This window comes from Phoca vitulina, unplaced genomic scaffold, assembly GCF_004348235.1.
Source record: "Phoca vitulina isolate PV1807 unplaced genomic scaffold, GSC_HSeal_1.0 scaffold4, whole genome shotgun sequence".
Classification (NCBI taxonomy): Eukaryota; Metazoa; Chordata; class Mammalia; order Carnivora; family Phocidae; genus Phoca; species Phoca vitulina.
In genome coordinates, this window is record NW_022589707.1 from 7897703 (window position 1) to 7921230 (window position 23528).

The 23528-nt window shown below is 52.4% G+C and overlaps 1 protein-coding gene across 1 annotated transcript; it reads left to right on the forward strand.

The window, feature by feature from the left end:
- Window positions 1–7128: 7128 nt before the first annotated feature.
- KLRG2 (killer cell lectin like receptor G2) lies at window positions 7129–23037 on the forward strand. Its single transcript, XM_032401159.1, has 5 exons — window positions 7129–7885; window positions 13476–13577; window positions 14212–14357; window positions 21243–21346; window positions 21855–23037. The coding sequence occupies exons 1-5, from the start codon at window positions 7129–7131 to the stop codon at window positions 21973–21975; spliced, it is 1230 nt and encodes a 409-aa protein (XP_032257050.1). The 3' UTR covers window positions 21976–23037.
- The last annotated feature ends 491 nt before the right edge of the window (window positions 23038–23528 follow it).

The window sequence follows — 23528 nt, forward strand, 5'->3', positions numbered from 1 at the left end:
CTTGGGAGCCTGCTTCTCCCTCTGCCTCTCTCTCTTTCTCTCTCTCTCTCTGTCTCTCATGAATAAATAAATAAAATCTTTAAAAAAAAAAAAAAAAAGGAATGATATATATTACATAATCTTATAAGGAAGTAGCTCGCCCAATGATAGAGGCTAAAAATTCCCAAGGTCTGAAGTCAGCAGGCTGGACACCCACTAGGCCAAATTTGGGGCCCCCCTCACCAAGGTGCTCCTGGGCGTTTACTGTTCTCAGACTCCAGTGATGGGGGTCTCCCCTCAGCCTGATGGAGTCTTTTACACACTTGTGATGTGAGGGGATGGTGGGTGCTTCTCTGAGTCTCGTGTCCCCTGCCTCCCTTGTCCATTCTCCCCCTGGTCTCCTGGGGCTTACACCTGCCCCTGGGCAGATTATTTCAAATGCTGAGCCCCAGATGCACAGAGGTCAGCTAAGGTGGGGTCCGTTATCCACAGGAGAGCTAGGTCTGCCCCAGATGTTACTAAGTTGGGGCTATCTATTCACACACACACACACACTCACACACACGTCACTCATGACCCAGCATGCACGCACTGCTCTCCACAGGAACAGTTCTAGGGGTGGAGCTCCCAGCAAGAGAGGATCTCTGTTTTGACTTGCAGAAAGCAAGCAGCTGATGACTCAGGGAGATGTTTGCCTGCTGTTCTCGGCGTCTCCTTGGATGAGCTTGCATGCATCCGGGTGGGATGTCTTCTCGATCCCTGTGGCAGCTGTACCCACAGCTTTAGTTCCTGCACGGGAGCCGTGTGAGTCTCTACCCTGCCCAGGCTACTGAAGGTGGATCGTCCACTGAATGAGGTAGGAACAGGACTGCCTGTCACTCCCAGTTGTTGGCTGAGCTCTCAGAGAGCAACAGAGACAAGGCCAGGGGGTGCGGAGTGAGTGTGTAGCTGGAGGAACTTGAAAGCTAGGCCTAGCCTGCTGAATAACTGGGTCAGCACCTCGACCTCAGCCCAGCTCATGACTCGCATGGACCAGATCAGCTAGAGACTGGGAGTGAAGCCTCCGGGGCACCAAGAGGGAGGGACTAGGGGAGCCAGAAGCAGGAAAGGGGGAGAGAAGAGGAGTTTGGGAGTCAGAGATGCGTGACGGCATCCTGGCCTTCCCACTCAGGAGTCATGGGATCCTGGGCTCTCTGACTCCGTTTCCTCACCCCTGCAGTAGGAATTCTGGTGCCTTCCTCCCAGTTATGACAAAGTAAACAGACGCAACAGCCGGATGCCACATACGAACTTGATTGCGGCCTGGTTTGAAAAAAATTGGGGACATTTAAACAGGATCTCTTTAGTATCGTCTGGTATGGAGTAATTGCTCAGTTGCTGGTTTGGGAATGGTATTGTACTTATTTAGGACAACATGATTTCTTAGGAAATGCACGCTGCAGTATTTGAGGGCGAAGTTTCCTAAGGTCTGCAGCACACTGACATGGTTCAGCAACCAAAAGTGTGTTTGTGTGGAGACAGGCAAACAAAATGGTGAAATGCTAACTGCTGAAGCTAGGAGGAAAGGATTCAAGTGTTCACTGCTGATTCTTTCCATTTTTTCTTAATGTTGAAAATGTGTCAAAAATGGGGGAGAACAAGAATAAATGAGCAAGATATGCCAACCCCCCTACACAATGCCCGTTTAGCAGTCTTTATTTTATAAATATTCACTAAGCCACTGGGGGCGACATCAGCTGAACATGCCAGATACTGTTCTGGGAGCACAGCAATGATTTCTAGAAGGCCAGAGACAAACATTAAACAATAAAACAAGTATATGAACTTGTTAACCAAAGAGAGTGCTGAAGTGCCCTGAAGACCGTCCCCAGGTGAGGGACAGGGGACGCGGGGGGTGGGAGTTCCTCTGAGCCTCTGAGCAGGTGGAATGTGAGCCGAGGATGGACCGGGCCAGGGAGCCGGCCATGCAGAAACTACACCTCCTCCTCCCATCTGTGTGTCCAGGAGCCCTAGAAGGGCTCAGGATGCCAGAGGGGACATCAGCCAAGAGCCTGGGGGGTGGGGGGTGGGGGGTAGGGATGTTGGCTTCCTCCCTGGGAGAAACCAGCCATGATTTAGTTTATGCTTTTGTAACTCTTGGGTCTGTTCAGACAAGTCAGATACCATCACTCTCCCTGGACCAGTGAACTCCATGGTGTGGGGGCAGGAAGAAGGGACAAGGGTGCCTGCTCAGCCACTTTCTGGAAGCAGCCCAGGATCTGGAACTGGCCCCAGAGGCAGCCCTTTACACAGCCCCTGAGACTGGTAAAGACACTTCCCGGTAACACGATTCACAAATGGAGGTGTGTTCAACTTCATTCATAACTGAAGAAATGCAAGTTGAAATTTTGTATTTTCACCCATCAAATTGGTAAAGACTAAATAATTGATAACATCCAGTGCTGAGGGGGCTGTGGGGAACAGCCCCTCATCTGTGGTTCCTTCAGCTTCTCGCGGAGAATTTGGGGAATTTTGACACTGTCCATCAAATGTGAAATTGTGACCATGCTTTGGCTCAGCAGTTCCATTTTGATGAAGCTATTCTGAAGATGTCATCAGTTGGATTTTTGAAAAACAAGGCACAAGGATGGCACTGAATTATAACTGTGGCTTTTGCAGTGATTTTGTGGAAACAGGACTGACTGCCCGAATGTCGGCCAGCAGGAGACTGCTTAAATAAATGATGTATGGGTATGGATTTAATATGAGTAAAGTTTTAGAAATAAAATATATGTACATATAATAACATAGGTAAGATAGGCATAGAAAAAAGTCCAGAAGACTCTATATTGAAATGTTAATAACGGGGATATCTGGAGGCATGAAATCACTTTCTTTTTTTTTTTTAAGATTTTATTTATTCATTTGAGACAGAGAGATGCAGAGAGAGAGAGAGCATGAGCAGGGGGAGAGGCAGAGGGAGAGGGAGAAGCAGGCTCCCCTCTGAGCCAGGAGCCCAACGTGGGGCTCGATGCCAGGACCCTGGGATCATGACCTGAGCGGAAGGCAGACACTTAACCATCTGAACCACCCAGGCGCTCCATGAAATCACTTTCTATGGCGTGCATTTCTGTAGTATTTAAGTTCTGTATCACAAGCATGTATGGCTGTTGTAAGCAGAAAAAAAAAAAGGATTTTAAAGTGGGAGAGAAGGATGGAGGGAAGGGTGACAGCAGGTAGTAGTTCTTCTCTGGGGGCAGCCAGGATTGGAACCCCCTTGAAACCGCTGGAGAACGCACCTGCCTTAGGGTCTCCCACCACACGGGTGTCAGCGGCCTTCTGACCACAGAGCCCCCATGGCTCACCATGCAAGGCACAACGGAGATGGCTCCAGAGCGCGGCCCTCGCCTGAGGGAGCCCCATGGAGCCCAAGGCAGCCGGTGGTTGAATTTGGGTTTTCTGCCACTTGCAGTCAGAGTGGAAAATGATATCTTAACTTGAGGTAAAAAAGGGAGGTAGGGGAGAGATACTGCGGGGTCTCATGAAATCCACACACATGGACAAGGAAGCTTCAGGAAGGGCTGAAACCAGGGAAACGCCAGGGACCCGAAGAAGGGTTTGTGGGTCTTCTCCCCAGGGAGCTGCCCTGCTGGAGTTGTGACACCTCCCCGCCCTGGGGTTCTCAGATCAAGTGCCAAAATTCCTGTGAGGGAGAATCTGATTGGGCCAGCTGTGTCCGCCACGATGACGGGTGGGGGTGCGCAGATGGGGGGACGCAGAGACCACCTGCATCCGTCCAGAGAGCCGTTGCCAGGGCAGGCAGCCATTTCGACCCGTGACTCGTTTGCCGTGGCAACCTGCGGTGACAAGGTAACACACAGTGAGCCACTTAAACAACAGAAATGTATTATCTCCCGGCTCTGCAGGCAGGAAGTCCAAGGTCAAGGCATCGGCAGGGATGGTTCCTTCTGAGGTCTGTGGGAAAAGAATCTGCCCTGGGCCTGTCTGCTGTCTTTGGTGGTTTGCCAGCAATCTTTGGCCTTCCCTGGCTGGTAGACACATCAGCCTGATCTCCGCCTTCACGTTCACACAGTGTTCTCCCTGTGTGTGTGTTTGTGTCCAAATATCCCCTTTTTATAAGGACACCAGTCATGTTGGATGACGGAACCAGGCTACTCTGGGATGACCTCATCACAGTCACCACCCTAATTCCAAGCAAAGTCACTTTCTGAGGCTTGGGGGATTAAGACTTGAACATATGAATTTGGGTCAGGGCAGGGTGGAGAGACAAAATTCAACCCATAGCATAACTGTTATGGTCCAGGTCCAGAGAAAGATCTGGGCTGGAGGGACAGCTGGAGAGTCAGTGACCTAATGGAGAGTGAGAAGCCTTTGGGAGCAGACAGGAAAACCAGCAAAGCACAGTGTGAGGAGAGCCACAGAGCAAGCACTGAAGAAATCTGCCGGATTCGGTGATGTGTGGTGTCCTCGACGGGGAAAATGTCCACAGACTAGCCGGGGCGAGAAACACTGCGGTGGCCTAAGGAGGGCTTAGGATATGATGCAGTGGAGAAAGTGAGCGTTCAAGTAGGTTGGTCGTGCAAGGAAGAAACCAGTGTTAGCTAGAGGAGGAGATGCGGAGGAGGCATTTACAAGGTGCTCATGTTTACTGATGGTGGGAAAGAGCCAGTAGGAAGGGAGAGATTAAAGGGCAGGAGATCGTCAGGGTGCCAGCTCCCCAGAATGTGCCAGAGCTGTGTGCCCACAGGCTAGGGACTCTGCTCAGGAAGTGTGTGTGAAATCAAAGTGGGACTGCACACAACTGTGGACAGAATCCAGAAAGCAGGTTGGAAGGACTGGCCAGGGCCACATTTTGAGTCCACTGTAGCTTGTGCTCCCGCTTCTGGCTGTCAGTGTCGGCTCCATTTCTGGCCCTGGCTGATGCCAGGGCCAACCGCGGTTGGCGATATTCAAGATGGAATGTGGATGCCCTTGGGTGCCCCCGAGTCAGGAGCACAGCCCAGTTCGGTGGGCTGTGGCCCGGGGAGCCAGGCCTCGGGGTATCCCCCACAAGGTCATGGGAGCGAGTCTAATAAGCCCATTGTGTTTTCCTCACTGACCCTCCCTGGGCCCAAACATCTGGAAGGTTAGAGATCCTTGCTGTTATAAACTGTTTGATAATCATCATCCCAGGAGAAGATATGTAAGCAGGAAAGCAAGTCAGGGTGCTCCTCGCTTAGCTCCAAGTCACAGGAAATGGACAAGAACCCTGTACTGCACCACTCTCAGGACAGCAGCTACCTCTGAGAGGTCAAAAGGAGGGTAGAGACCTTGCCTTTATATTTTATACTTTATATACCTGTGAATTATTTTAATTTTTATAATAATCTTTATCAGCTCTAAAAAAAATCTTACAACATGCCATCTTTTTAAAAATGGATTTTTATTTAAGAATATATATAAATACATTCTCTTTCTAGAGAGTGGAAACATTATGGATAAGATTAAAGTCTCCTAGACTATCTCCCCTGCCCACCCCCCAAACAATCTACAGCAGAATCCACTATTATTATCACTTTGGTGCATATCATTTCACACCTTTTTAAAATGGATTTTCATGCATGGATATGTCCCCACGTTAAATATGTAGTCTGGATTTTTGAAGGGATTAAACAACATATTTTCATATAGCACTTTCTTTCCACTGGACTTTTTCTCTCAATTACTTGTCTTCAGGGGCCATCCCTTCCTGGCATTTCTCCTCCACATCCTCCTTCCTTCCCTCTCCCCTAGGAGTAACCTGTCCCTGGTGTTAACAGATGCTGCTCCTAAGACCAATCTGATAGAAGTCCCTGGGGTACGGTTTGCCAGATTTAGTCAATAAAAATATAGGTGGCTCAGTCAGCTAAGCAGCTGCCTTCAGCTCAGGTCATGGTCCCAGGGTCCTCAACCTCCCTGCTCAGTGGGGAGTCTGCTTCTCCCTCTACCTCTGCCCCTCCCCCTGTTCATGTAGTTGTGCTCTCTCTCTCAGATAAAATCTTTTAAAAGACTATTTAGGTGGCAGGGCACCTGGGTGGCTCAGTTGGTTAAGCCTCCTACTCTTGATTTCAGCTCAGGTCTTGATCTCAGGGTCCAGTCCTTGGGCTCTGTACTCAGCGGGGAGTCTGCTTCTCTCTCTCTCTCCCTCTGCCCCTCCCCCCTCAAATAAATATTTTAAAAAATATAGGTGAGAGATTAAATTTGAATTTCAGATAATGAATGATTTTTAAATACAAGTACACAGTGCTTGGGGTATACTTACTCTAAAAAACTCTCTTGTTTTTCTGAAATTCAGATATAACAGAGTGGCTTCTATGTTATCTGTCAATCCTACTTTGGGGCACTTGTTAAAAACCATTGGCCTCCTCCCTTTATGAGATGCAGAAAGTCCGGCTGAAGCCCAGCCAGGATTATGTACACTTTTAAATGGTATTCAGATCACTGGCCAGGTTTGGGAACCGTGTACTGCACCACACCAGGCTGACTGGGGGCCAGGCTCCTCTCCCCGTGAAAATACACGTTCATGCTTATTCATCCCCCAGTTTTTAATGAGTTAGGGTAGTAGGAGTCATGCCTCCAGAGTGGCTGTCCCTGGGACTTCTGCTGTAGGGACGTCCACTCAGGTGTGGTGCCCCTTCCCCCACTACACTGTCGGGACAACCAGCTCTGCTGCTTTTCCTCAGGCCGCCCAATTTCCTTCGGACCCGCTGTTTTTTTGAGGTCCCAGGATCTCTTACACATTTGGCCAACCGCTCTCAGCCCAGACTGTAACTCTCAAAATCAGCGCAATGGCAGAGGGCCGTGGGACTGGGGACAAAGAAGAGGAAGGAGTCAGGCGGGGCTCTGGGTTCTCCCTTCTGCCTCTACTTCCAGGTCTTTCTCGGTAACCCCGCGGGCAGGCCCTCCTCCGCTCCTTTCCCCGCAGCCCGGGGGAGCCTAAGGGGGCGTGGCCAACAGAATCCCAGCCGCAGCCAATCCCAGCGGGGTCCTTCGGGTGGGCGGGGGCAGAGGGGCGTAGCCTGAAAACTTCCGCGACCAGGCTGGACCAATCCCGACCCGGGAGGTGAAGCCGACTCCATACCTGGGCCCAGGTGCGCTCGCTTTGCATCTCTCGGTCGCTCCGCTCCCCGGATGCAGCGGGCCCGGGCGGCGTCCGGAGGAGACCCACCCGGGGCCGAGTTCCCAATGGAGCCCTTGGGGAACCAGGTCGCGGGGCTAGAGCAGCCGCAGGTGCCCGCAGAGGAGCGACGGCTCGAGAGTCCCGAGAGCAGCCCGAGTCTGGCCCGCGCCGTAAAGGAAGCGGCGGGCGCAGGCCAGGACCTCTCCGGCGGGAAGAAGCTGCCCCCGCCTCGCCCGGCGCTCCTGCGGCTCCCGGCCCCCAGCCTGGGCTACGGCGCCTTCCGCCGCCAGGCCTCCGCCGGCTCCGAGCCGCCGTCGCCCGGCCCCACCGCGGCCGAGCAGCCCCGGGCCGGCGAGGCGCTGGGGGCCGAGCTGGCGCCCGGGGAGCCGCCGCAGGGCACCTGGGCCCCGGTGGAACTGCAGGTGGACGTGCGCGTCAAGTCCGTGGGCGTGGCGGGTGGCAGTCGCGCGCCCTCGCCGGCGCCGTCCCCGCGCTTCCTCACCGTGCCGGTGCCCGAGTCCCCGGCCTGCTCCCGCCACTCCTTTCCCGCCCTCCCGCTCCTGCCGCGGACCCCCGCCCGGCCGGAGCGCGGCCTCGACGCCGAGGGCCGGGCGAGCCCCGCCGACGGGCGCTCGGAGCCCCCGGGCTCCCCCACGTGCCGCGGCCGCTGCAGAGACCTGGGGCTGGAGAAGGAGGAGGACGCCGCGCTGCTGCACCGCGCCGAGACGGGCGGCGACGACAAGCTGCCCCGGGCCATAAAGCTCATAGGTAAGCCCGCGCGGCCGGGGAGGGGACGACGCCGCCTGAGCGCAACACCCCCCCTCCCCCCAGCCACCCAGCGCCGGGCCACTGCGGCGGAGGGCCGAGGGGGCCCGGACCACCGCCCCGCTGCCCTGGTCCCACCTGTCCTGTCCCGCCTCGGATCGGTCACAGTCGGGGCTAGGTAACTGGACTGCATTTGTTTGCAGTGAAAGAGTAAAACCTTTCCACCACCACTCCGCCTCCCCACCGCTAGAACTTGCACATTACCTCGTCGTGTGCGCGGCATGGTTGGGAAGTAGAGGTGGGACGACTTCCGGGAGAGGGGAAGCCTTCCAGGATCACCTGACGGTGCCGGCGAGAACCGGGTCCCCCGACCCAGGTTCCCTCCCTCTTTCCTTCCGCGTATGTTGAGGAGCATTTGGCCCCAAACACTCCCCCATTCAGCAGCTACTGCGTGGGGACTAGGGACCAGACTGCTGGGGGCGGTGTGTGGGGGAGGGGGTCCGTTTGAGGGATGGGGTGCTTGTCAGGGGACAAGAAGGAGGCTGGAGGGGCGCCTGGGTGGCTCATTCGGTTATGGCTCTGACTCTTGATTTCAGCTCAGGTCTTGATCTCAGGGTGGTGAGATTGAGCCCCTCCCGAGCTCTGTGAGGGGCGTGGAGACTGCTTAGGATTCTTTCTCCCTCTCCCTCTGCCCCCCTCTTAAAAAAAAAAAAGATATAAACAATCCTGGACAAGGGGCGCCTGGGTGGCTCAGTCGTTAAGCGTCTGCCTTCGGCTCAGGTCGTGATCCCAGGGTCCTGGGATCGAGCCCCCCGTCGGGCTCCCTGCTTGGCGGGAAACCTGCTTCTCTCTCTCCCACTCCCCCTGCTTGTGTTCTCTCTCTCGCTGTCTCTCTCTCTGTCAAATAAATAAATAAAATCTTTAAAAAAAAAAAAAAAAAAAACAATCTTGGACAAGGAGCCAGGAGGGAGTGGTTGGTGAGCTTGGGGGCATGGGAAAGCTTCCTGGAGTAAGCGTTGAAAAGTGAGTAGGATTTGGGGGTGGCAAAGGCCCCTTCTAACTGGAAAGTTCGGGACGCAGAGTGCCAACAGCTTGGCCAGGGGAGAGGAAGACCAGGCCAGCTAGACAGGCCTCAAAGCCCCAGGGTCTCTGCCACATCTTGGTCTTGGGTAGAGTTCAGGGACACAAATCACTCGGGCTTTTGCAGAGTTTGGTGTGAGCACATTTTCTGAATGATGGTATATTGTCTTTTTTTTTTTAGACTTGGGAGGGGCAGAGGGAGAGGGAGAGAGAATCTTAAGCAGGCTCCAGGCACAGTGTGGAGCCCCACACGGGGCTCGATCTCACAACCTTGAGATCATGACCTGAGCCAAAATCAAGAGTCGGCTGCTTAACCCACTGAGCCACCCAGGCGCCCCAAAGATGTATTTCCTATCCTATCACTGCTGTAACAAATTGCCACAAACTTAGTGGTTTAAAACAACCCAAATTTATTATCTTACTGTTCTGTGGGTCAGAAGTCTGATGTGGGCTCACTGGTCTAAAGCCGAGCTGTCAGCAGCACTGTGTTCCTTCCTGGGGGCTCTAGGGGAGATTCTGTTTCCTTGCCTTTTGTAGCTAGAGGATGCTGCATTCCTTAGTTCATGCCGCTCGGAATATTCAAAGCCAGCAAGCAATGTTTGGCTGATTCCTTCTGCTGCCCTCTCTGACTCTTGTTCTGCCTCCCTCTTGTTTCTAAGGACCCTTGTGTTTACGTTGGGCCTAACCAGAAAATCTAGGAAAATCTCCTCATCTTAAGGTCAACTGATAAGCAACCTTAATTCCAACCAAAACCTTAAGTGCCCTTTGCCATGTAACCTAACTTATTCACCGGTTCCAGGGATTAAGACATGGGCGTCTTTGGGGTGGGGGTGGGGGCATTCTCTCTACCACAATGGGTCTACAGCTTTTTGTCAGATTAATTAAAGGGTCTAAGACTAAAAAAAGTATAAATACAGGTCACCCTGGGATGGAGCCAGGAAGGGTCTGGGCAGGGAGGACTCAAGCTGAGAGTGAGAACAGAGGCTGGGGGAGGAGGTGTCTTGGAGGAGGTGGGGTGGCCTAGGAACTCCAGAGTAGTTAGAATTTTGGTGGGATGGGTAGGAAGAATGTACTCAGTGCTGGGTGCCTGGAGGAAATGGGACCCTGAAGGGTGATGCCCAGTACGGTCAGGCCCAGCTGGAGGAGCGGGGGCGTTTGTAATAACTTTACCTGAAAAATTGACACAAACGCGGACCCTCATTGGCACGAGCCCTCTGAGTCAGTCCTATGCTGAGCTTTGTATTTGGAAGTTTTCTTTTCTTTTTTTTTAAGATTTCCCCCGCCCCCCCAAATTGAATAACCTTTAAGTCCCACAAAACCTGGTTCCACCCCAGGCCACCAGATCTGACTAGGAGGAAGCAAACAGTGTTTCAGCTGCGGGTAGGAAATGTGGCAAATTAAGATGGACTCACAGTTCAAGAGTAAACAGACTGTAACATCAGAGATGTCATTCCGAGATTGGGAAAGGAAATCGGGTGGAAGCTAGAGAGTGGGGCCGAAGGGAAGGTGCTGGAAAGAAAGGGGAATGTATGTTATTATTGCCACGTGGGACTGGGTGTGTTTGCAGACAGGAGAGAATTCAATTTAAGGGCGTCCAGAATTGGAAGTGGGGTAAAGATGGGTTTAGAGGGGACTTTAGCTTTATGTGTGTTTTCATTTTTTTGTAAGGAGAATGTTTTGGGTTACCTGTGTAATTAGGAATTGCTTTGGAGGGGCACCTGGGTGGCTCAGCTGGTTATGGGTCTGCCTTTCGCTCAGGTCATGACCTCACGGTCCTGGGATCTAGCCCCGCAATCATCAGGCTCCCTGCTTAGCAGAGAGTCTGCTTTTCCCTCTCCCCTCTGCCTCTCCCCTCCCCCATGCCACCTCGGTCTCCCTCTCTCTCTCAAATAAATAGATAAAATCTTAAAAAAAAAAAAAAAAAAGGAATTGCTTTGGAAAGGGGGTAGGCAGGACTTCCTCTGTCTGGAAGTTTGGGAGGACGCTGGCTCTGCGGGAGGCCATTCCCAAGGTCAGCCGCGCAGCCCTGAGTAGAAGGTGTGTGGGCCTGTGTAACCTGCTCTATTTCTTTTATGCATTCTTTTCTGAAAGGCCAGAGCGTGCAGTCACGGTAGTTACATTGACGGAGGTGATTGGTAGATTTTTCCTTTTCTTCTCCAGGCTTTTTAGTTCTGCTTTTATTTTAAGACTCTCCATTTATATGTATCTTTTATTCCAAGCTTATTCAAATCACTTTTTTTTGGTAACAGCTTCATCGAGTTATAACAGCTTCATCAAGTTCTAATTCATATAACCGCACACTCCAGCCGCTTCAAGCATACAATCCAGTGGTCTTTAGTACATTCCCAGAGGTGCACAACCATCACCACAGTTGGTTTTAGCATATTTTCAACACCCTAAAAAGAAATGCTGTGTCTTTTAGCTGTCAACCCCCCAGACTCCCCCAGGCCACCACTGATCCACTTTCTGTCCCTGTGGGTTTGCCTATTCCAGACATTTCATAAATGGACTCATATAATATGAGTCCTTCTGGGACAAGCTTCTTTCACTTAGCAGCATAAAGCTCTCCGTGTTCAGCCACTGTCCAACACGCACCAGCACTTCCTACCTTTTCTGGCTGAATATTCTGCTGTGTGGATATGCTACATTTTGTTTATCCATTTATCAGTTGATGAAAATTTGGGTCAAATCCCTTTAAGAAGCAGATTATGTAATTAAAAAAAAAAAGCAAACTCCAGAAAGGTCACAGATGGAATGTGACTCTTCGTATATTGGTGTAACACACTGCCCTTTTCAGTCTTTGAAGCAAGTGTTTTTTTCCTAATGGAAATGGGAAATCAAGGACTTCAAAAGTGCTTTTAAAGTTGAGTTATGATTGAAAACGTGTTTTATGAAAAGCCTTGGAAATGTTTCCCAACTTTCTATGTGTATGTGTTGTGTGCATTCATATGGAGGTATATACGAATATGCATGTGGTTTTAAAAACGGAATTAGTCTTTTCAAAATACTAAAATATTTGCTGGAGAATTAACCTCTGCTGTTTCAGGTTTTGGCAAAAATATGATAATTGAGTTCTTGGGACCCTTACGCTGGATATGTGGCATTCCCAGCCCTCGGCCCCAAGATATTGGCAGGTCCTCCAGCCCCTGGCAGCCAAGTGTCAGGAAGTTTATTTTTTAAATTTTTTTAAAAAGATTTCATTTATTTATTTGAGAGAACGAGAGAGCACAAGCCAGGAGGAGTGGCAGAGGGAGAGGGAGAAGCAGGCTCTCCGCTGAGCAGGGAGCCCGATGTGGGACTCGATCCCAGGACCCCGGGATCATGACCTGAGTCGAAGGAAGACACTTAACCGACTGAGCCACCCAGGCGCCCCCAGGAAGTTTAAATTGAACCCACATCTAAAGAGAGGCCTCTTTTGCGTTAATTGATTTCATGCTTCTGTGTCCGGGCAGAGATCAAATTCAGGAGTGCTCAGTTACTTTAGATGTTTCCAGGTGGAAAGCTGCTTACAACTGCCGATGGCCGTGATTAACCATTTACTGTGTTTTCTTCTCCCCGTTTTCCCCTCTGGCCTCCCCGGTCACTCCATCACCAGGGCAGCAGCTGACATTCGAACACGTTCTCTCTCTCTGAGCCTCTGCCGCCGCCTTTCCTCCTGCCCGGCTCAGTCTTGCGAGTTCCTTTCCCCCCTGAAGCCTCCCTCCAGCTATTGGGTCCCCCGGGGCCTTGAGCTGCTGGTGGCTCACGTCTGTGTCCTGCTCGCCCGCCTGCAAAGCACACCCTGCGCGGTGCTTCACTATCGGCCCCCGGTGACCTGGAGAGATAGAAGAGGCAGGTGATTGCACTGCCAAAATCGGAAAACACCTTGGGGCGCCTGGGTGGCTCAGTCATTAGGCATCTGCCTTCGGCTCAGGTCATGATCCCAGGGTCCTGGGATCGAGCCCCGCATCGGGCTCCCTGCTCGGTGGGAAGCCTGCTTCTCCGTCTCCCACTCCCCCTGCCTGTGTTCCCTCTCTCGCTGTGTCTCTCTCTGTCAAATAAATAAAATCTTAAAAAAAAAAAAAAAATGGGAAAACACCAAAAACACGTGGGGGGCTTGTGGAGGCCAGACTTGAACCCAGATCTGTTGAAGTTGAAATGGAACCCGCATCCCTCTCGTTTGGAGGGGTAGCTCCTGGTACCCTTAGCTCTGTGAGCGCAGAGGTCTGGCCCTGTTCTTGGTGGTATTTGTGCCCTGTGTCTCATGCACATTCAGTGCTCAGCAACTGGTTGTCAGCCAGTCATCTGTTCTCTTTCTTGAACGAACTCTTAGGTCTTCTAGTAATTTAAGAAGCAGAATATCCTCTAGCATTTTTCTCCCAAATAGGAAGTTCTAACCTAAATTGAGTGTTTTTTTGTGGTGTCTTGGGCCAAGGCGGTGGGGTGCTGATGTGTGAGTCAGTGTGGTTCCGAGTTGGGTGTGGTTTGGATTGGCTCCTTCTAACCCGTCTCTCCTGGTTGTCCCCTCCCCCAGGGCTGCCTATGTACATGAAGTCCCTGCGCTGGGCCCTGGCGGTCATGGCTGTGTTTCTGGCCGTGTCCGCAGTCGCCATCGTGGCTCTGGCTTCTAGAGCAGGTATGGTGCCTCCTCCCGGTCCCCTCTCCTCCTCTGTCCACCACCAGGGCATCTAGTCCTTACAGCAGCTTTGTGAGAATTAGAAGAAGACATCCGCACTGGGCAGATGCCGCGTGAAGACACTGGGCTTGTTGAGCAGACAGAGGGACAAAGAGCTCCTGCCTCCCACTGGACACAGCCTGTGCTCTAACAAGCAGGGGGTTGACAGCTCCCACCTGGGGGCGCTCTGTGCACCGCACAAACTCTACAGCCTGCCCGGGCCCTGCCCACCCTGCTTGCCGTCCCAAGGCTTGCCAGTTCCACGCTCCAGATTTGCCCCCTCACTCAAAACGGTGGCTAGATTTTGATTTTTTTTGTTTATTTATTCATTATTCTTTTTTTAGAGATTTTTATTTATTTGAGAGAGAGAGAACCAGAGAGAGAACACAAGCAGGGGGAGCAGCAGAGGGAGAGGGAGAAGCGGGCTCCCCACTGAGCAGGGAGCCCGATGCGGGGCTCGATCCCAGGATCCTGGGATCATGACCTGAGCTGAAGGCAGATGCCTAACAGACTGAGCCACCCAGGAGCCCTAGATTTTGATTTTTTTTTTGACATGCATACATTCAGTTCTTTATAGTGGTCTCTGTGCTTGCAGGGATCAGGTGCCGGCCGTGCCCCCAGGGCTGGATGTGGTCCGAGGAGCACTGCTACTACGTCTCTACCGAAGCTCAGGCCTGGGAGGCCAGCCAGGCGTTCTGCTCAGCTCACCAGGCTACCCTCCCGCTGCTGAGCCACACCCAGGTGAGAAGGAGGCGGTGGGCTGTGGAAGGATGTAGGTATCATTACAGATCACAGATTCCTAGCAAAGATCTAGTCCATCTCTACATTACAGAGAAAATCACCAAAGCCTGGGGAAATAACGTGACATGCAGGAGGACCAGACATCAGGGTTCCAAGGTCTTCAACTTACCCTTCATTCTAAGTGGAGGCAGAGCTGGGAAGAGGGGAGCGGGGATGCTCTGGCCAAGCAGTTAACCGTGAGGGTTCCTTCCCTCAGTGATTCCATAAGTATTTGTCGAGCACCTACACTGTGTTTGGCACTGGGGATTCTAGGATGACCCAGAACACCCAGTCCCCACCTTTACACGGCTAACAGAGCAGTGAGTGTGGCAGACGTTAATCAAGAAACCACAGAACTAGGTGTTTAATCACTATATTGGTCTATATTGTCCTGTGGAGGGAAGGTGCACAGTGCTCAAGGTATATGTTGTCTTGGAATCTTGCCTCCATTGCTTTTGCCTCTTTCCTATGTGGGGTCCCTGTTTCCTTGATCTCAAGACTTTTTCTTGGTTTATAGCCTTTTCTTGGTGGAGTACATACACTGTAAATTTCCCGGAAAAAAAGTGCATGCCTGGTAAATTTCTTGAGACCTGTCATGTCTGAAGATACTTTTATCCTAACCTTATTTGACTGACAGCTTGGCTCGGTATAGAATTCTAGGGTGGAAATAGTTGTCCCCCAGAATTGTGCTGCTTTTGCTCCGTTACCTTCCAGTGTTCAGTCTTACCATTTAATAAGTCTGATTTCTGATCCTTTTATGTGACTCCCCCACCCCCCACCCCCCAAATTTCAGGGCCTTTATCTTTGTTCTCCCTCTGTCCTGAAACTGAACAGTCCTATCCCTTTGTCGGTGTTTTTCTTCATTTTTATTTCTATTGCCTTATTTGTAATTTTGAGAACTCTTTTTTGGTTCTTCAAATGTCCTTTTTTTATGGTGTCCTATTTGTTTCAAGGATGCAGTATCTTCTCTTATCTCATTATAAATATTTATTTATTTGAGAGAGAGAGCAAGAGCATATGCACACAGAGCGAGAAGGAGAAGCAGACTCCCTGCTGAGCAGGGAGCCCGATGTGGGACTCGATCCCAGGACCGGTCCTGGGATCATGACCTGAGCCGAAGGCACGCACTTAACCCATGGAACCACCCAGGCGCCCCTCTCTTATCTCATTATAGATAGTAGTTATATCTAACTTTGTTTTTGAAATTTGTTCTGCTCCCTGTATCATGTCTGTTTTTTCTGCAAGTACCTTTTATTCTATGTACTGAGTTGTTGTGGGGTTTTTTTTTTTTTTTTTGTCTTTCATGTTAGAAAATTTCCTAAAATGTCTGATGATCCTCAGCTGTCATAATTAAGAGTAAGGCACTAAAGAACAGATTGGAAGCTCTGTGTCAGGGTGGAGGTGAGGGGATGCAATGGATTTTTTTAGAGGCGGGCTTTGCAATGGGGACATCAGGCTGGGGCTCAACTTTTCTTTTTTCTTTTTCTTTTTCTTTTTTTTTTTTAAGTGAATGGTGGGATGTCAGCATTCCAGGAGCAGTGGGGAAAGGGAACCACGGTTTCACTTGTAAGAACATAGCACTTAATCCCTCCCCTTTTCTAGCGTAAGTACCTCCAACCCTCAGCCAGACCTGGTGCTCTGGATCCCCCGGTCCCCTATAGTTTATTTCTCAAAGTTCTACTGGTGATCTGCTGTATTGGGAGGGGTGAGTGGATTTTGTGGGAAGGGGTAGGAGAGAGGCATTCACTGCTTCTTTTTAGGACTTTTTTTTTTTTTTTAAAGATTTTATTTATTTATTTGACAGAGGGAGACACAGCGAGAGAGGAAATACAAGCAGGGGGAGTGGGAGAGAGAGAAGCAGGCTTCCCGCGGAGGAGGGAGCCCGATGCAGGGCTTGATCCCAGGACCCTGAGATCATGACCTGAGCCGAAGGCAGATGCTTAACGACTGAGCCACCCAGGCGCCCTCTTTTTAGGACTTTTAACCAGAACTTTTTCTCCAGGCCCCTCTTCCCGTAGCTTGGCCTCCAGAAGGACCTGTTGCCTCTAATCTTTGAGCATTTGGGGGCTTCTCAATTCCAACTGGCATCTTTCTCAGCTTCCTCTCACTCAACCTTTTCCTTGAAAAACCACAGAGCTTTCTTGGGTCTGCTCAGCCGATTACAGCTGTCCAGCTACCCAAGTTTTGTTGACATTTCTCATGTGCTGTCATCTCCCCCTCTTATCTCTTATTTTCCCCTTCTGTTATCATTTCAGAAAATTCCTTTCTATTCCTTTTTTTTTTTTTTTTTTTTAAGATTTTACTTATTTGACAGAGAGAGACACAGCGAGAGAAGGAACACAAGCAGGGGGAGCAGGAGAGGGAGAAGCAGGCTCTCCGCTGAGCAGGGAGCCCGATGCGGGGCTCGATCCCAGGACCCTGGGATCATGACCTGAGCCGAAGGCAGACGCTTAACGACTGAGCCACCCAGGCGCCCTCTATTCCTATTTTATTAAGAGTTTTAAACCTGAATGAGTTTCACTTCATTGGATGCTTTTTTGTGTGTCTATTGAGATGATATCTTTTTGTTTACTCCCTGAATCTCTTTTTATATGAATTACATTGTTGTTTGTTTTTTTTGTTTTGTTTTTAATATTCTAGGCCTCTTTAGATAGTTTACTTAGCCATGATTTTTTCTTCCCCAGGACTTCTGGATTTGACTTGTTAATATTTTACTTAAGATTTCTCATATGTGACCTTTTGTTTTCTTGAACTGTTCCTGCCCAGTCCTGACCCCAAAGCTATTCTGCACCGTACAACAGGGAAGGGGGTCCCTGCCTTTCTCTTTCTCTCTGGGAGAGTTCCCTGGAGGTGGACATAAAACTTCTGGAGAAAATACTTTACAGTGGGTTATTTTATCCACCAGGAATAACACTTACAGTTTCAAAAAACATGGAGAAATGAAAAAGATACAATGTAGATGGGAAAACACCAAATCTGGGATCTCAGTATGGTAAAAAGATAGATGCAAAGAAAAAACACAGAAAGGAAATATGTATACTCCTTGTTCTAATCGTGGTTACCACTGGGGGCAAGATTACGAGTGATTTTTTTCTTCTTCTTCCTTAAAGTTTTATTTATTTTTTTAATTTTCTAAACGTTCTGCTAATAATGTGGGCTATGTATAATTGGGAGGAAATGCCAGGGGGACAGTAGCCTATGAAGAAGATCAGTATATAAAGGTTTTGCCAGGGGCCTGGGCCAGGCCCAGAGTTCTTATATTTGTCAGATAAGAATAGGCTGTGCTGAGGAACCTTCCCTTGTGGCATCTGCAAAATGAAGGCCAGCGGGAATGGGAACGGAGGTGGGTCCCTGGACAGCGGTGGAGCTGGGGGAGGGGGCCGAGCCTGCCAGGGACCCACCGAGCCCAGCACGTGTCCTCAGAAAGCCTGCCTCTGCCCTGCCGCCTCTGAGTACACAGGTTCAGTTCAGCATGACCTCAGCCCTCTGAGCAAAAACCTCCCTGTGGCTGGTGTGTCCTCCAAGGGGGAGGTGAGCTTACACCATCCAAACTGCAAGCTTGGGATAAAGAATTCTTGTAGAACTAAGCATACAGGATCAATTATTTGAAATATAAGTAAGTATAGAAAAGTCTGGGTAAGCTCCTTGCAAAAGGACCGAGAATTTGGGTCCCAGGCAGTTAAATTCTGGACTATGATGGCTGGGGAAGCTCTGGGATCCTTCTGAGCTCTGGACGAGGGCCAGAAGCTCCAGGAGGCACTGGGGGGGGGGGGGGGTAGCTGGAGACGGGCTGGCAGAGGCGGTGGGCAAAGGCCAGGCTGCCGGAGCTGGGACGCACACGCCCAGGGACATACCTGTGGCGGCAGCCGTATGCAGAGCTCGGAGAAGCAGGTCTCGTCCTCCCCAAGAGCTCGGTTTGCTCACGGTGAGAGAAGAGGAAGAAGAGGAAGAACGTTGAAGCGCCGTCTGCGCCCTTGGTTTCAGCACAGCTGTGTTTCCTAGGGCGCGGGGAGCACCCGGGGCGCGCACGGACCGTCAGCCACACAGGCTGGCTGCAGAAAGGTGGGAAAACACGCAGATGGACCCATCCTGGGATTAAGACAATTAACTAATCGGAGCATTTGAATACGAAAGCGGAAATGTACAGAGTGAGGCTGGTGGCGTGGGGGGGGGCGGGGGGTGAGTGCACACCAGTTCTCCCCCCAGGGAGATGGGAAGGTTCTGGGGGCGGACGGCCGTGATGGTCACACAGCAGTGTGGATGACCCCAGTGCCACCAACCTGGACGCTTGAAAATGGTGAAAACGCTAAATTCCGGGATACGTGATACGATTTTACCACAACTTTTAAAAAGGAAATGCTTGAGGGCAGAGCAGGTAATTTACCTCCGCTTTAAGATGCCAAATGTGGGATTTCAAGTACATTCCGCTCGGGCTCCCGTCCCCACGCGGCCCGACATTTGGTGGCGAAGTTGGAGCAGCCCCCGCGGGAGGCCGTGGAGGCCCCGGGACCGCGGCGGCGGCACCACAGCGCAGGTCTGTGAACCATAGCTGATTGGCGAGTTTCTGGAATTTTCGTCTCTGGATGATGCTTTTCCCACACCATCATTTCTGCTAGCGGTGAGAACAAGTGAACGGAGTCGGAGCTGCAAGGAAGGGTGGAAAGGAGTGAGTGGGCAGGGACAGGCCACGCCGCTGTCATGGGAGGCCCGGAGGTGGAAGCGAGGGACAGCCGGGTGGCCTGGGGCCAGGACTGAGGGCAGGGGCCCCTCGGCAGTGCTGGGAACATCAGATGAGGTCCCCTGTGTCGGGGGCTGCGTTTGCACACCACCCGGCCGAGCGTGGACTCGGTGCCCTTGGCTTTGTACAGATCCTCTCGGGCCTCCGTACGGACGGGCCCCCCGTTTCAGAGGCCCATACTGAAGCTCTGGAAGTTTGGGTACTTGCCTAAGGTCCCATACACGGAATTTGAACAGGGGGTGTCCCGGCCCTGGGAGCAGCCCCATGCCTCGGTGTGCCTCCCCGAACCGGCCGCCGCCCGCTCCCAGGAAGGGGGTGCCGGCCGCAGGAGCCCCCCCCCGCTGCAGCCAGAGCCCAGCGCGGCTCTGCCCTCCGACGCACCTGCCAGCCGCCGCCTCGCCAGCTCCCTGCCCAGCCCTGCTGGCGGGCCCCAGCCCGGGCTCCGGCCCACGTGCGGCTGTGTGTGCCTTCCCCGTCCTCGCCGCGGTCACCGTCCCAGGTCGGAAAGCGACAAGCCGTGCACCAAGCTCTGCAGTCCTGCTCCGGCGGCCCGGGGGCGGGAGCTCACCTTGGAGGGGGTGGGCACGCGGTGTCCCTACGGGAAGTGACCTTTACACCGAGACCCGAAGGACCACTAGGAGTGGCACCGAGGGGACGGTCATTACTCTCGTGCTTACTTTCTAATAACCAGGGTTAAATACGGAGCTTTTGGCTTCCTCAACTTAGACAAGTTTTCTAGGGAAGAGCTGGGCATACATTAAACTCACATAGGACAGTCTCCTTCTAATTTTCCCTCATGAATAGAGGCTTCTGGATGTTGTGAGCAACGTGTACTTCCTGGTGCGGTCTGCTTTTCTTCACTCGGCGTGATTTCATAGTGACATTTTCCACGTACTTGGCATCTTGAGCAGCATTGTAATCTTACATCATGTTGATATCCCGTAATGTGCCCAGTTACTTCCTGATTGCTGAGCATTTGGGTAGTTTCCATTTTTTCTTTCTAAGTAACACTGTGTTACCTTTGGGTAGTTCATTTTCTCCCCTTCATGTTCTTGGATTTATTCTCCAAAGTGGCATCACTCATCGGAGTGGTAGGAAGGATGTGACCGTTCATGTGACGTGGCAGCAAGTTAGGTTCTGGAATTGCGCTGGCTTCGCGGCCTCACGCCCGCACTTACAACATTAAAGCATCTTTTTCCAAGCTAACACCATTTTTAAATACCATTTTTTCCTTTCATTAGTTGCTAAAAACAAGATGACGCCAAGGACAAATATGTAAGAGAAAGGTCATCTCTAACAGTTCTCCAACGTACTTGTGGTTCTTGTCGTTCCTTGTATGTCTGCATTCTCGTGCCAACACATTTTGTCATTACCGTAATCGTGCCACAACTCGGAGTCAGCGTTTATACTCACGGTAACCCCTGATGTCCTATAACTTGCCTCTCATGGCTCCACGGTCTTTGTACTTGTCTTTCTTAAAAACGTTCTTTTTTTTTTTTTTGAAAGATTTTATTTATTTGACAGAGACACAGCGAGAGAGGGAACACAAGCAGGGGGAGTGGGAGAGGGAGAAGCAGGCTTCCCGCCGAGCAGGGAGCCCGATGCGGGGCTTGATCCCAGGACCCTGGGACCATGACCTGAGCTGAAGGCAGATGCCTAACGACTGAGCCACCCAGGCGCCCCTAAAAACGTTCTTAATAATGTGCTGAGCGGATGCGACTTAACTGAGAAGCGCACCGCTGGCCCCCTGCTCCCAGCCGCATCGGCCCTGGCCCTCGCCTCTTTGCTACCTGGATGTGCTTTCTCCCCTCTTCTCTGTCCCCTCAGTACCCATCTTGCGCTGCCCGGTGGGCACCGGCGTTAACATGCTCTCTCCCCTTGAGGCTGAGATGGGCCCCCCCCATTTCCGGTCCCCAGTGTCTGCCGACCAGCAAGCATCCAATACAGCTTTCCAATTCCTGGTGTTTGGGGAGAGCTGGGTTGAGCTGGGTCCATTCTCTTGGTGAGCTGGGAACTTGCTGGGGGTACTGCAGGGAGGGGGGCACAGAAGCCCCAGGGCAGCCTTACTAGTGTTGGAAGAAGGGTGACCAGCTGCTTTTCTCCTTCAGGACTTCCTGAGCAGATACCCAGTCACCAAGTACTCCTGGGTGGCGGCCCGGCGAGGCCCCCAGGGCTGGCACTGGATCGACGGGGCCCCACTATCGCCCCCGCTGTGAGTGACCATGGGCCTGGGTGGGTGGCCTCTCTGTCCCCAGTATAACCAGAATGACATCACAGTAGACGCCAAAGAGGGGTTGGGGCCTTCCCCTCTGCTGGCACCTCCCCCACTGCTGATCTGGATCCACCGTCTGTCTGTTCCCAGATTCAGCCCCTTGTTCCACCAGCAGCCTCGGGTACCTCTTGGGAGACACCCTACCCTCCTTGCCCCACCTGGCTTGGAGCCTTAGTGTCATTTAGTCCTGGTCACCCCATCCCTTGTTTGGGTCTCCAGAGCATTCACCCAAGCAGGATCGTCACCCTGTTCTGTAGATAAGGGGTGCTGCACAGAGGGGTTTGGGTGGTTCTCTGGAGCTATGGGGCATCCTCGTGACTCCCACCCCAGGGCCCTTTCCAGACTCCCCGGCCCTGTGCAGTGATCAAGCCACGCCCATCGGCAGCAGGCACACAGGCCAGCAGGGGCCATCATCCTGAGCTCTGTCCCCTCTTCTCACCCTCCCCAGGCTCCCGGAGGAAGAGGAGGACCAGCCGGAGCTCAAGTGTGGGGCCCTGGAGGGAGGCAAGCTGGTAGCTTTGGACTGTGCCTCGCCAAGACCATGGGTCTGCGCCAAGGGGACCAAGTGACTTGGGTTCCGCCCGTCCTGAGACTTGGGGGCATGCAGCGCCCCCAGGGGAAGCCAGGTTGCTAGCTGGGGCAGCCTCTTCCCTGGACCCAGACTTCCGGGTCTCCCTGCTCTGTGCTCAAGGGGCCCTTTCTGAGCCAACCAGGGACTGGACTTCCGGCTCAGGCAGGTCACGTCCAAGGGCGAGGAGGCTTTCTGTGGCCCTTCCAGCTTCTGAAGCGGTTCCCTTGGAATGGTTTCTCTAGCATTTTTGAGCCTAGGTTTCTCCCTCATTAAAATGGCCATTTCCCATCCTCTCCGTCACCTGCTTAATCACACCTGCACACCCCCTCAGTCTTGGGGGACCCGAGGCCTTAGCGATCCCAGTGCTGCCCGGCGGGTCTCACCTGAGCGCAGGGCCTGAGCCTCCGCTGGGATGCCGCCTCCGGGCGGCTGGGCGCGTGGCCGACACCGTTGACCAACAGCGTCTGGAGGACAGCAAGTGAGGAGTGGTCGCCCCCGGAGGAGGGAAGAGGAGGGTTTCCTTCCCGGCCCCGAGCTGGCAGAGGGTAAGGTTTGCGGTGTGCGGCGCTGGCGGGACTTCTGAGCAGCTGATGCCCGAGGTGGGAAGATGCAGAGGACGGGACCCCTCGGCCCCCCGGCCCGGGCAGGAGAACCAGGGAGCTGCAAGGCGTGGGGGTCCAAGTGAGGAAGGAAATCAGAATTGTGGGGAGATTCGAGGCAGCTCTTCCACCGGCAAGTGTGGGGACACCAGCCTGAAGATGTCTGTGTTGGGGTTCAGGGAGGGGCCTTCAGGCGAGAGGGAGTGGCCACAGGGGGGCGGCCGGAGGACTGGTTTAGTCCCTGCAGCCTGTCCAGACCTCTCCCAGTGACCGGAGACAGTACCTGCATCTTATCTTGGTGCCGAACCCTCGACCCAACTGTCCTGGGCCAACCGACCTTCCTCTTCGGGGGCAGGCCATGCATTCAGCTTCCTCTCAAGCAGAAACCTTTACTGGTCCATTCACACCAACAGTTGGTACAGAATGCACGGGCTGGCTGGCAGAAAGGGGTGGGGTCCTAAGAGTGCACTTGACAAGCAATAAAAATCTTAGAAGCACTCTGGTGTTTCTCATGGCTTTCTTACTCCAACTACAATTTAACTCCGGAGCTTGGTAACAGGTTCCATTCACACCTCCGAGCGCTACTCAGCAAGGTCCTGAGCCTGGCTCTCTGGCTGCTCCCAGCTCAAGGCCAGGGACCACAGGTGGGGGGCACCCGGGGCACAGGTGGCCAGGGTGGGGCAGTTGGTGCCACAGTCTGGAAGTCCTAAAGTTTTTAAGTTTCACCTGGCGAGGAAGGGGAAGGAGAGTGAACTTTGGATCTACTTGTCCTAAGAAGCTACTAGTTCCTGTCCAAAATAGGCAGACCAAGAAATAGCAGTGTAAGCATATTATTTAGAAATTTGGAGGGGTGCCTGGGTGGCTCAGTAGCTGAGCATCCGACTCTTGGTTTTGGCTCAGGTCATGATCTCCGGGTCGTGAGATCGAGCCCCGCCTCGGGCTCCACGCTCAT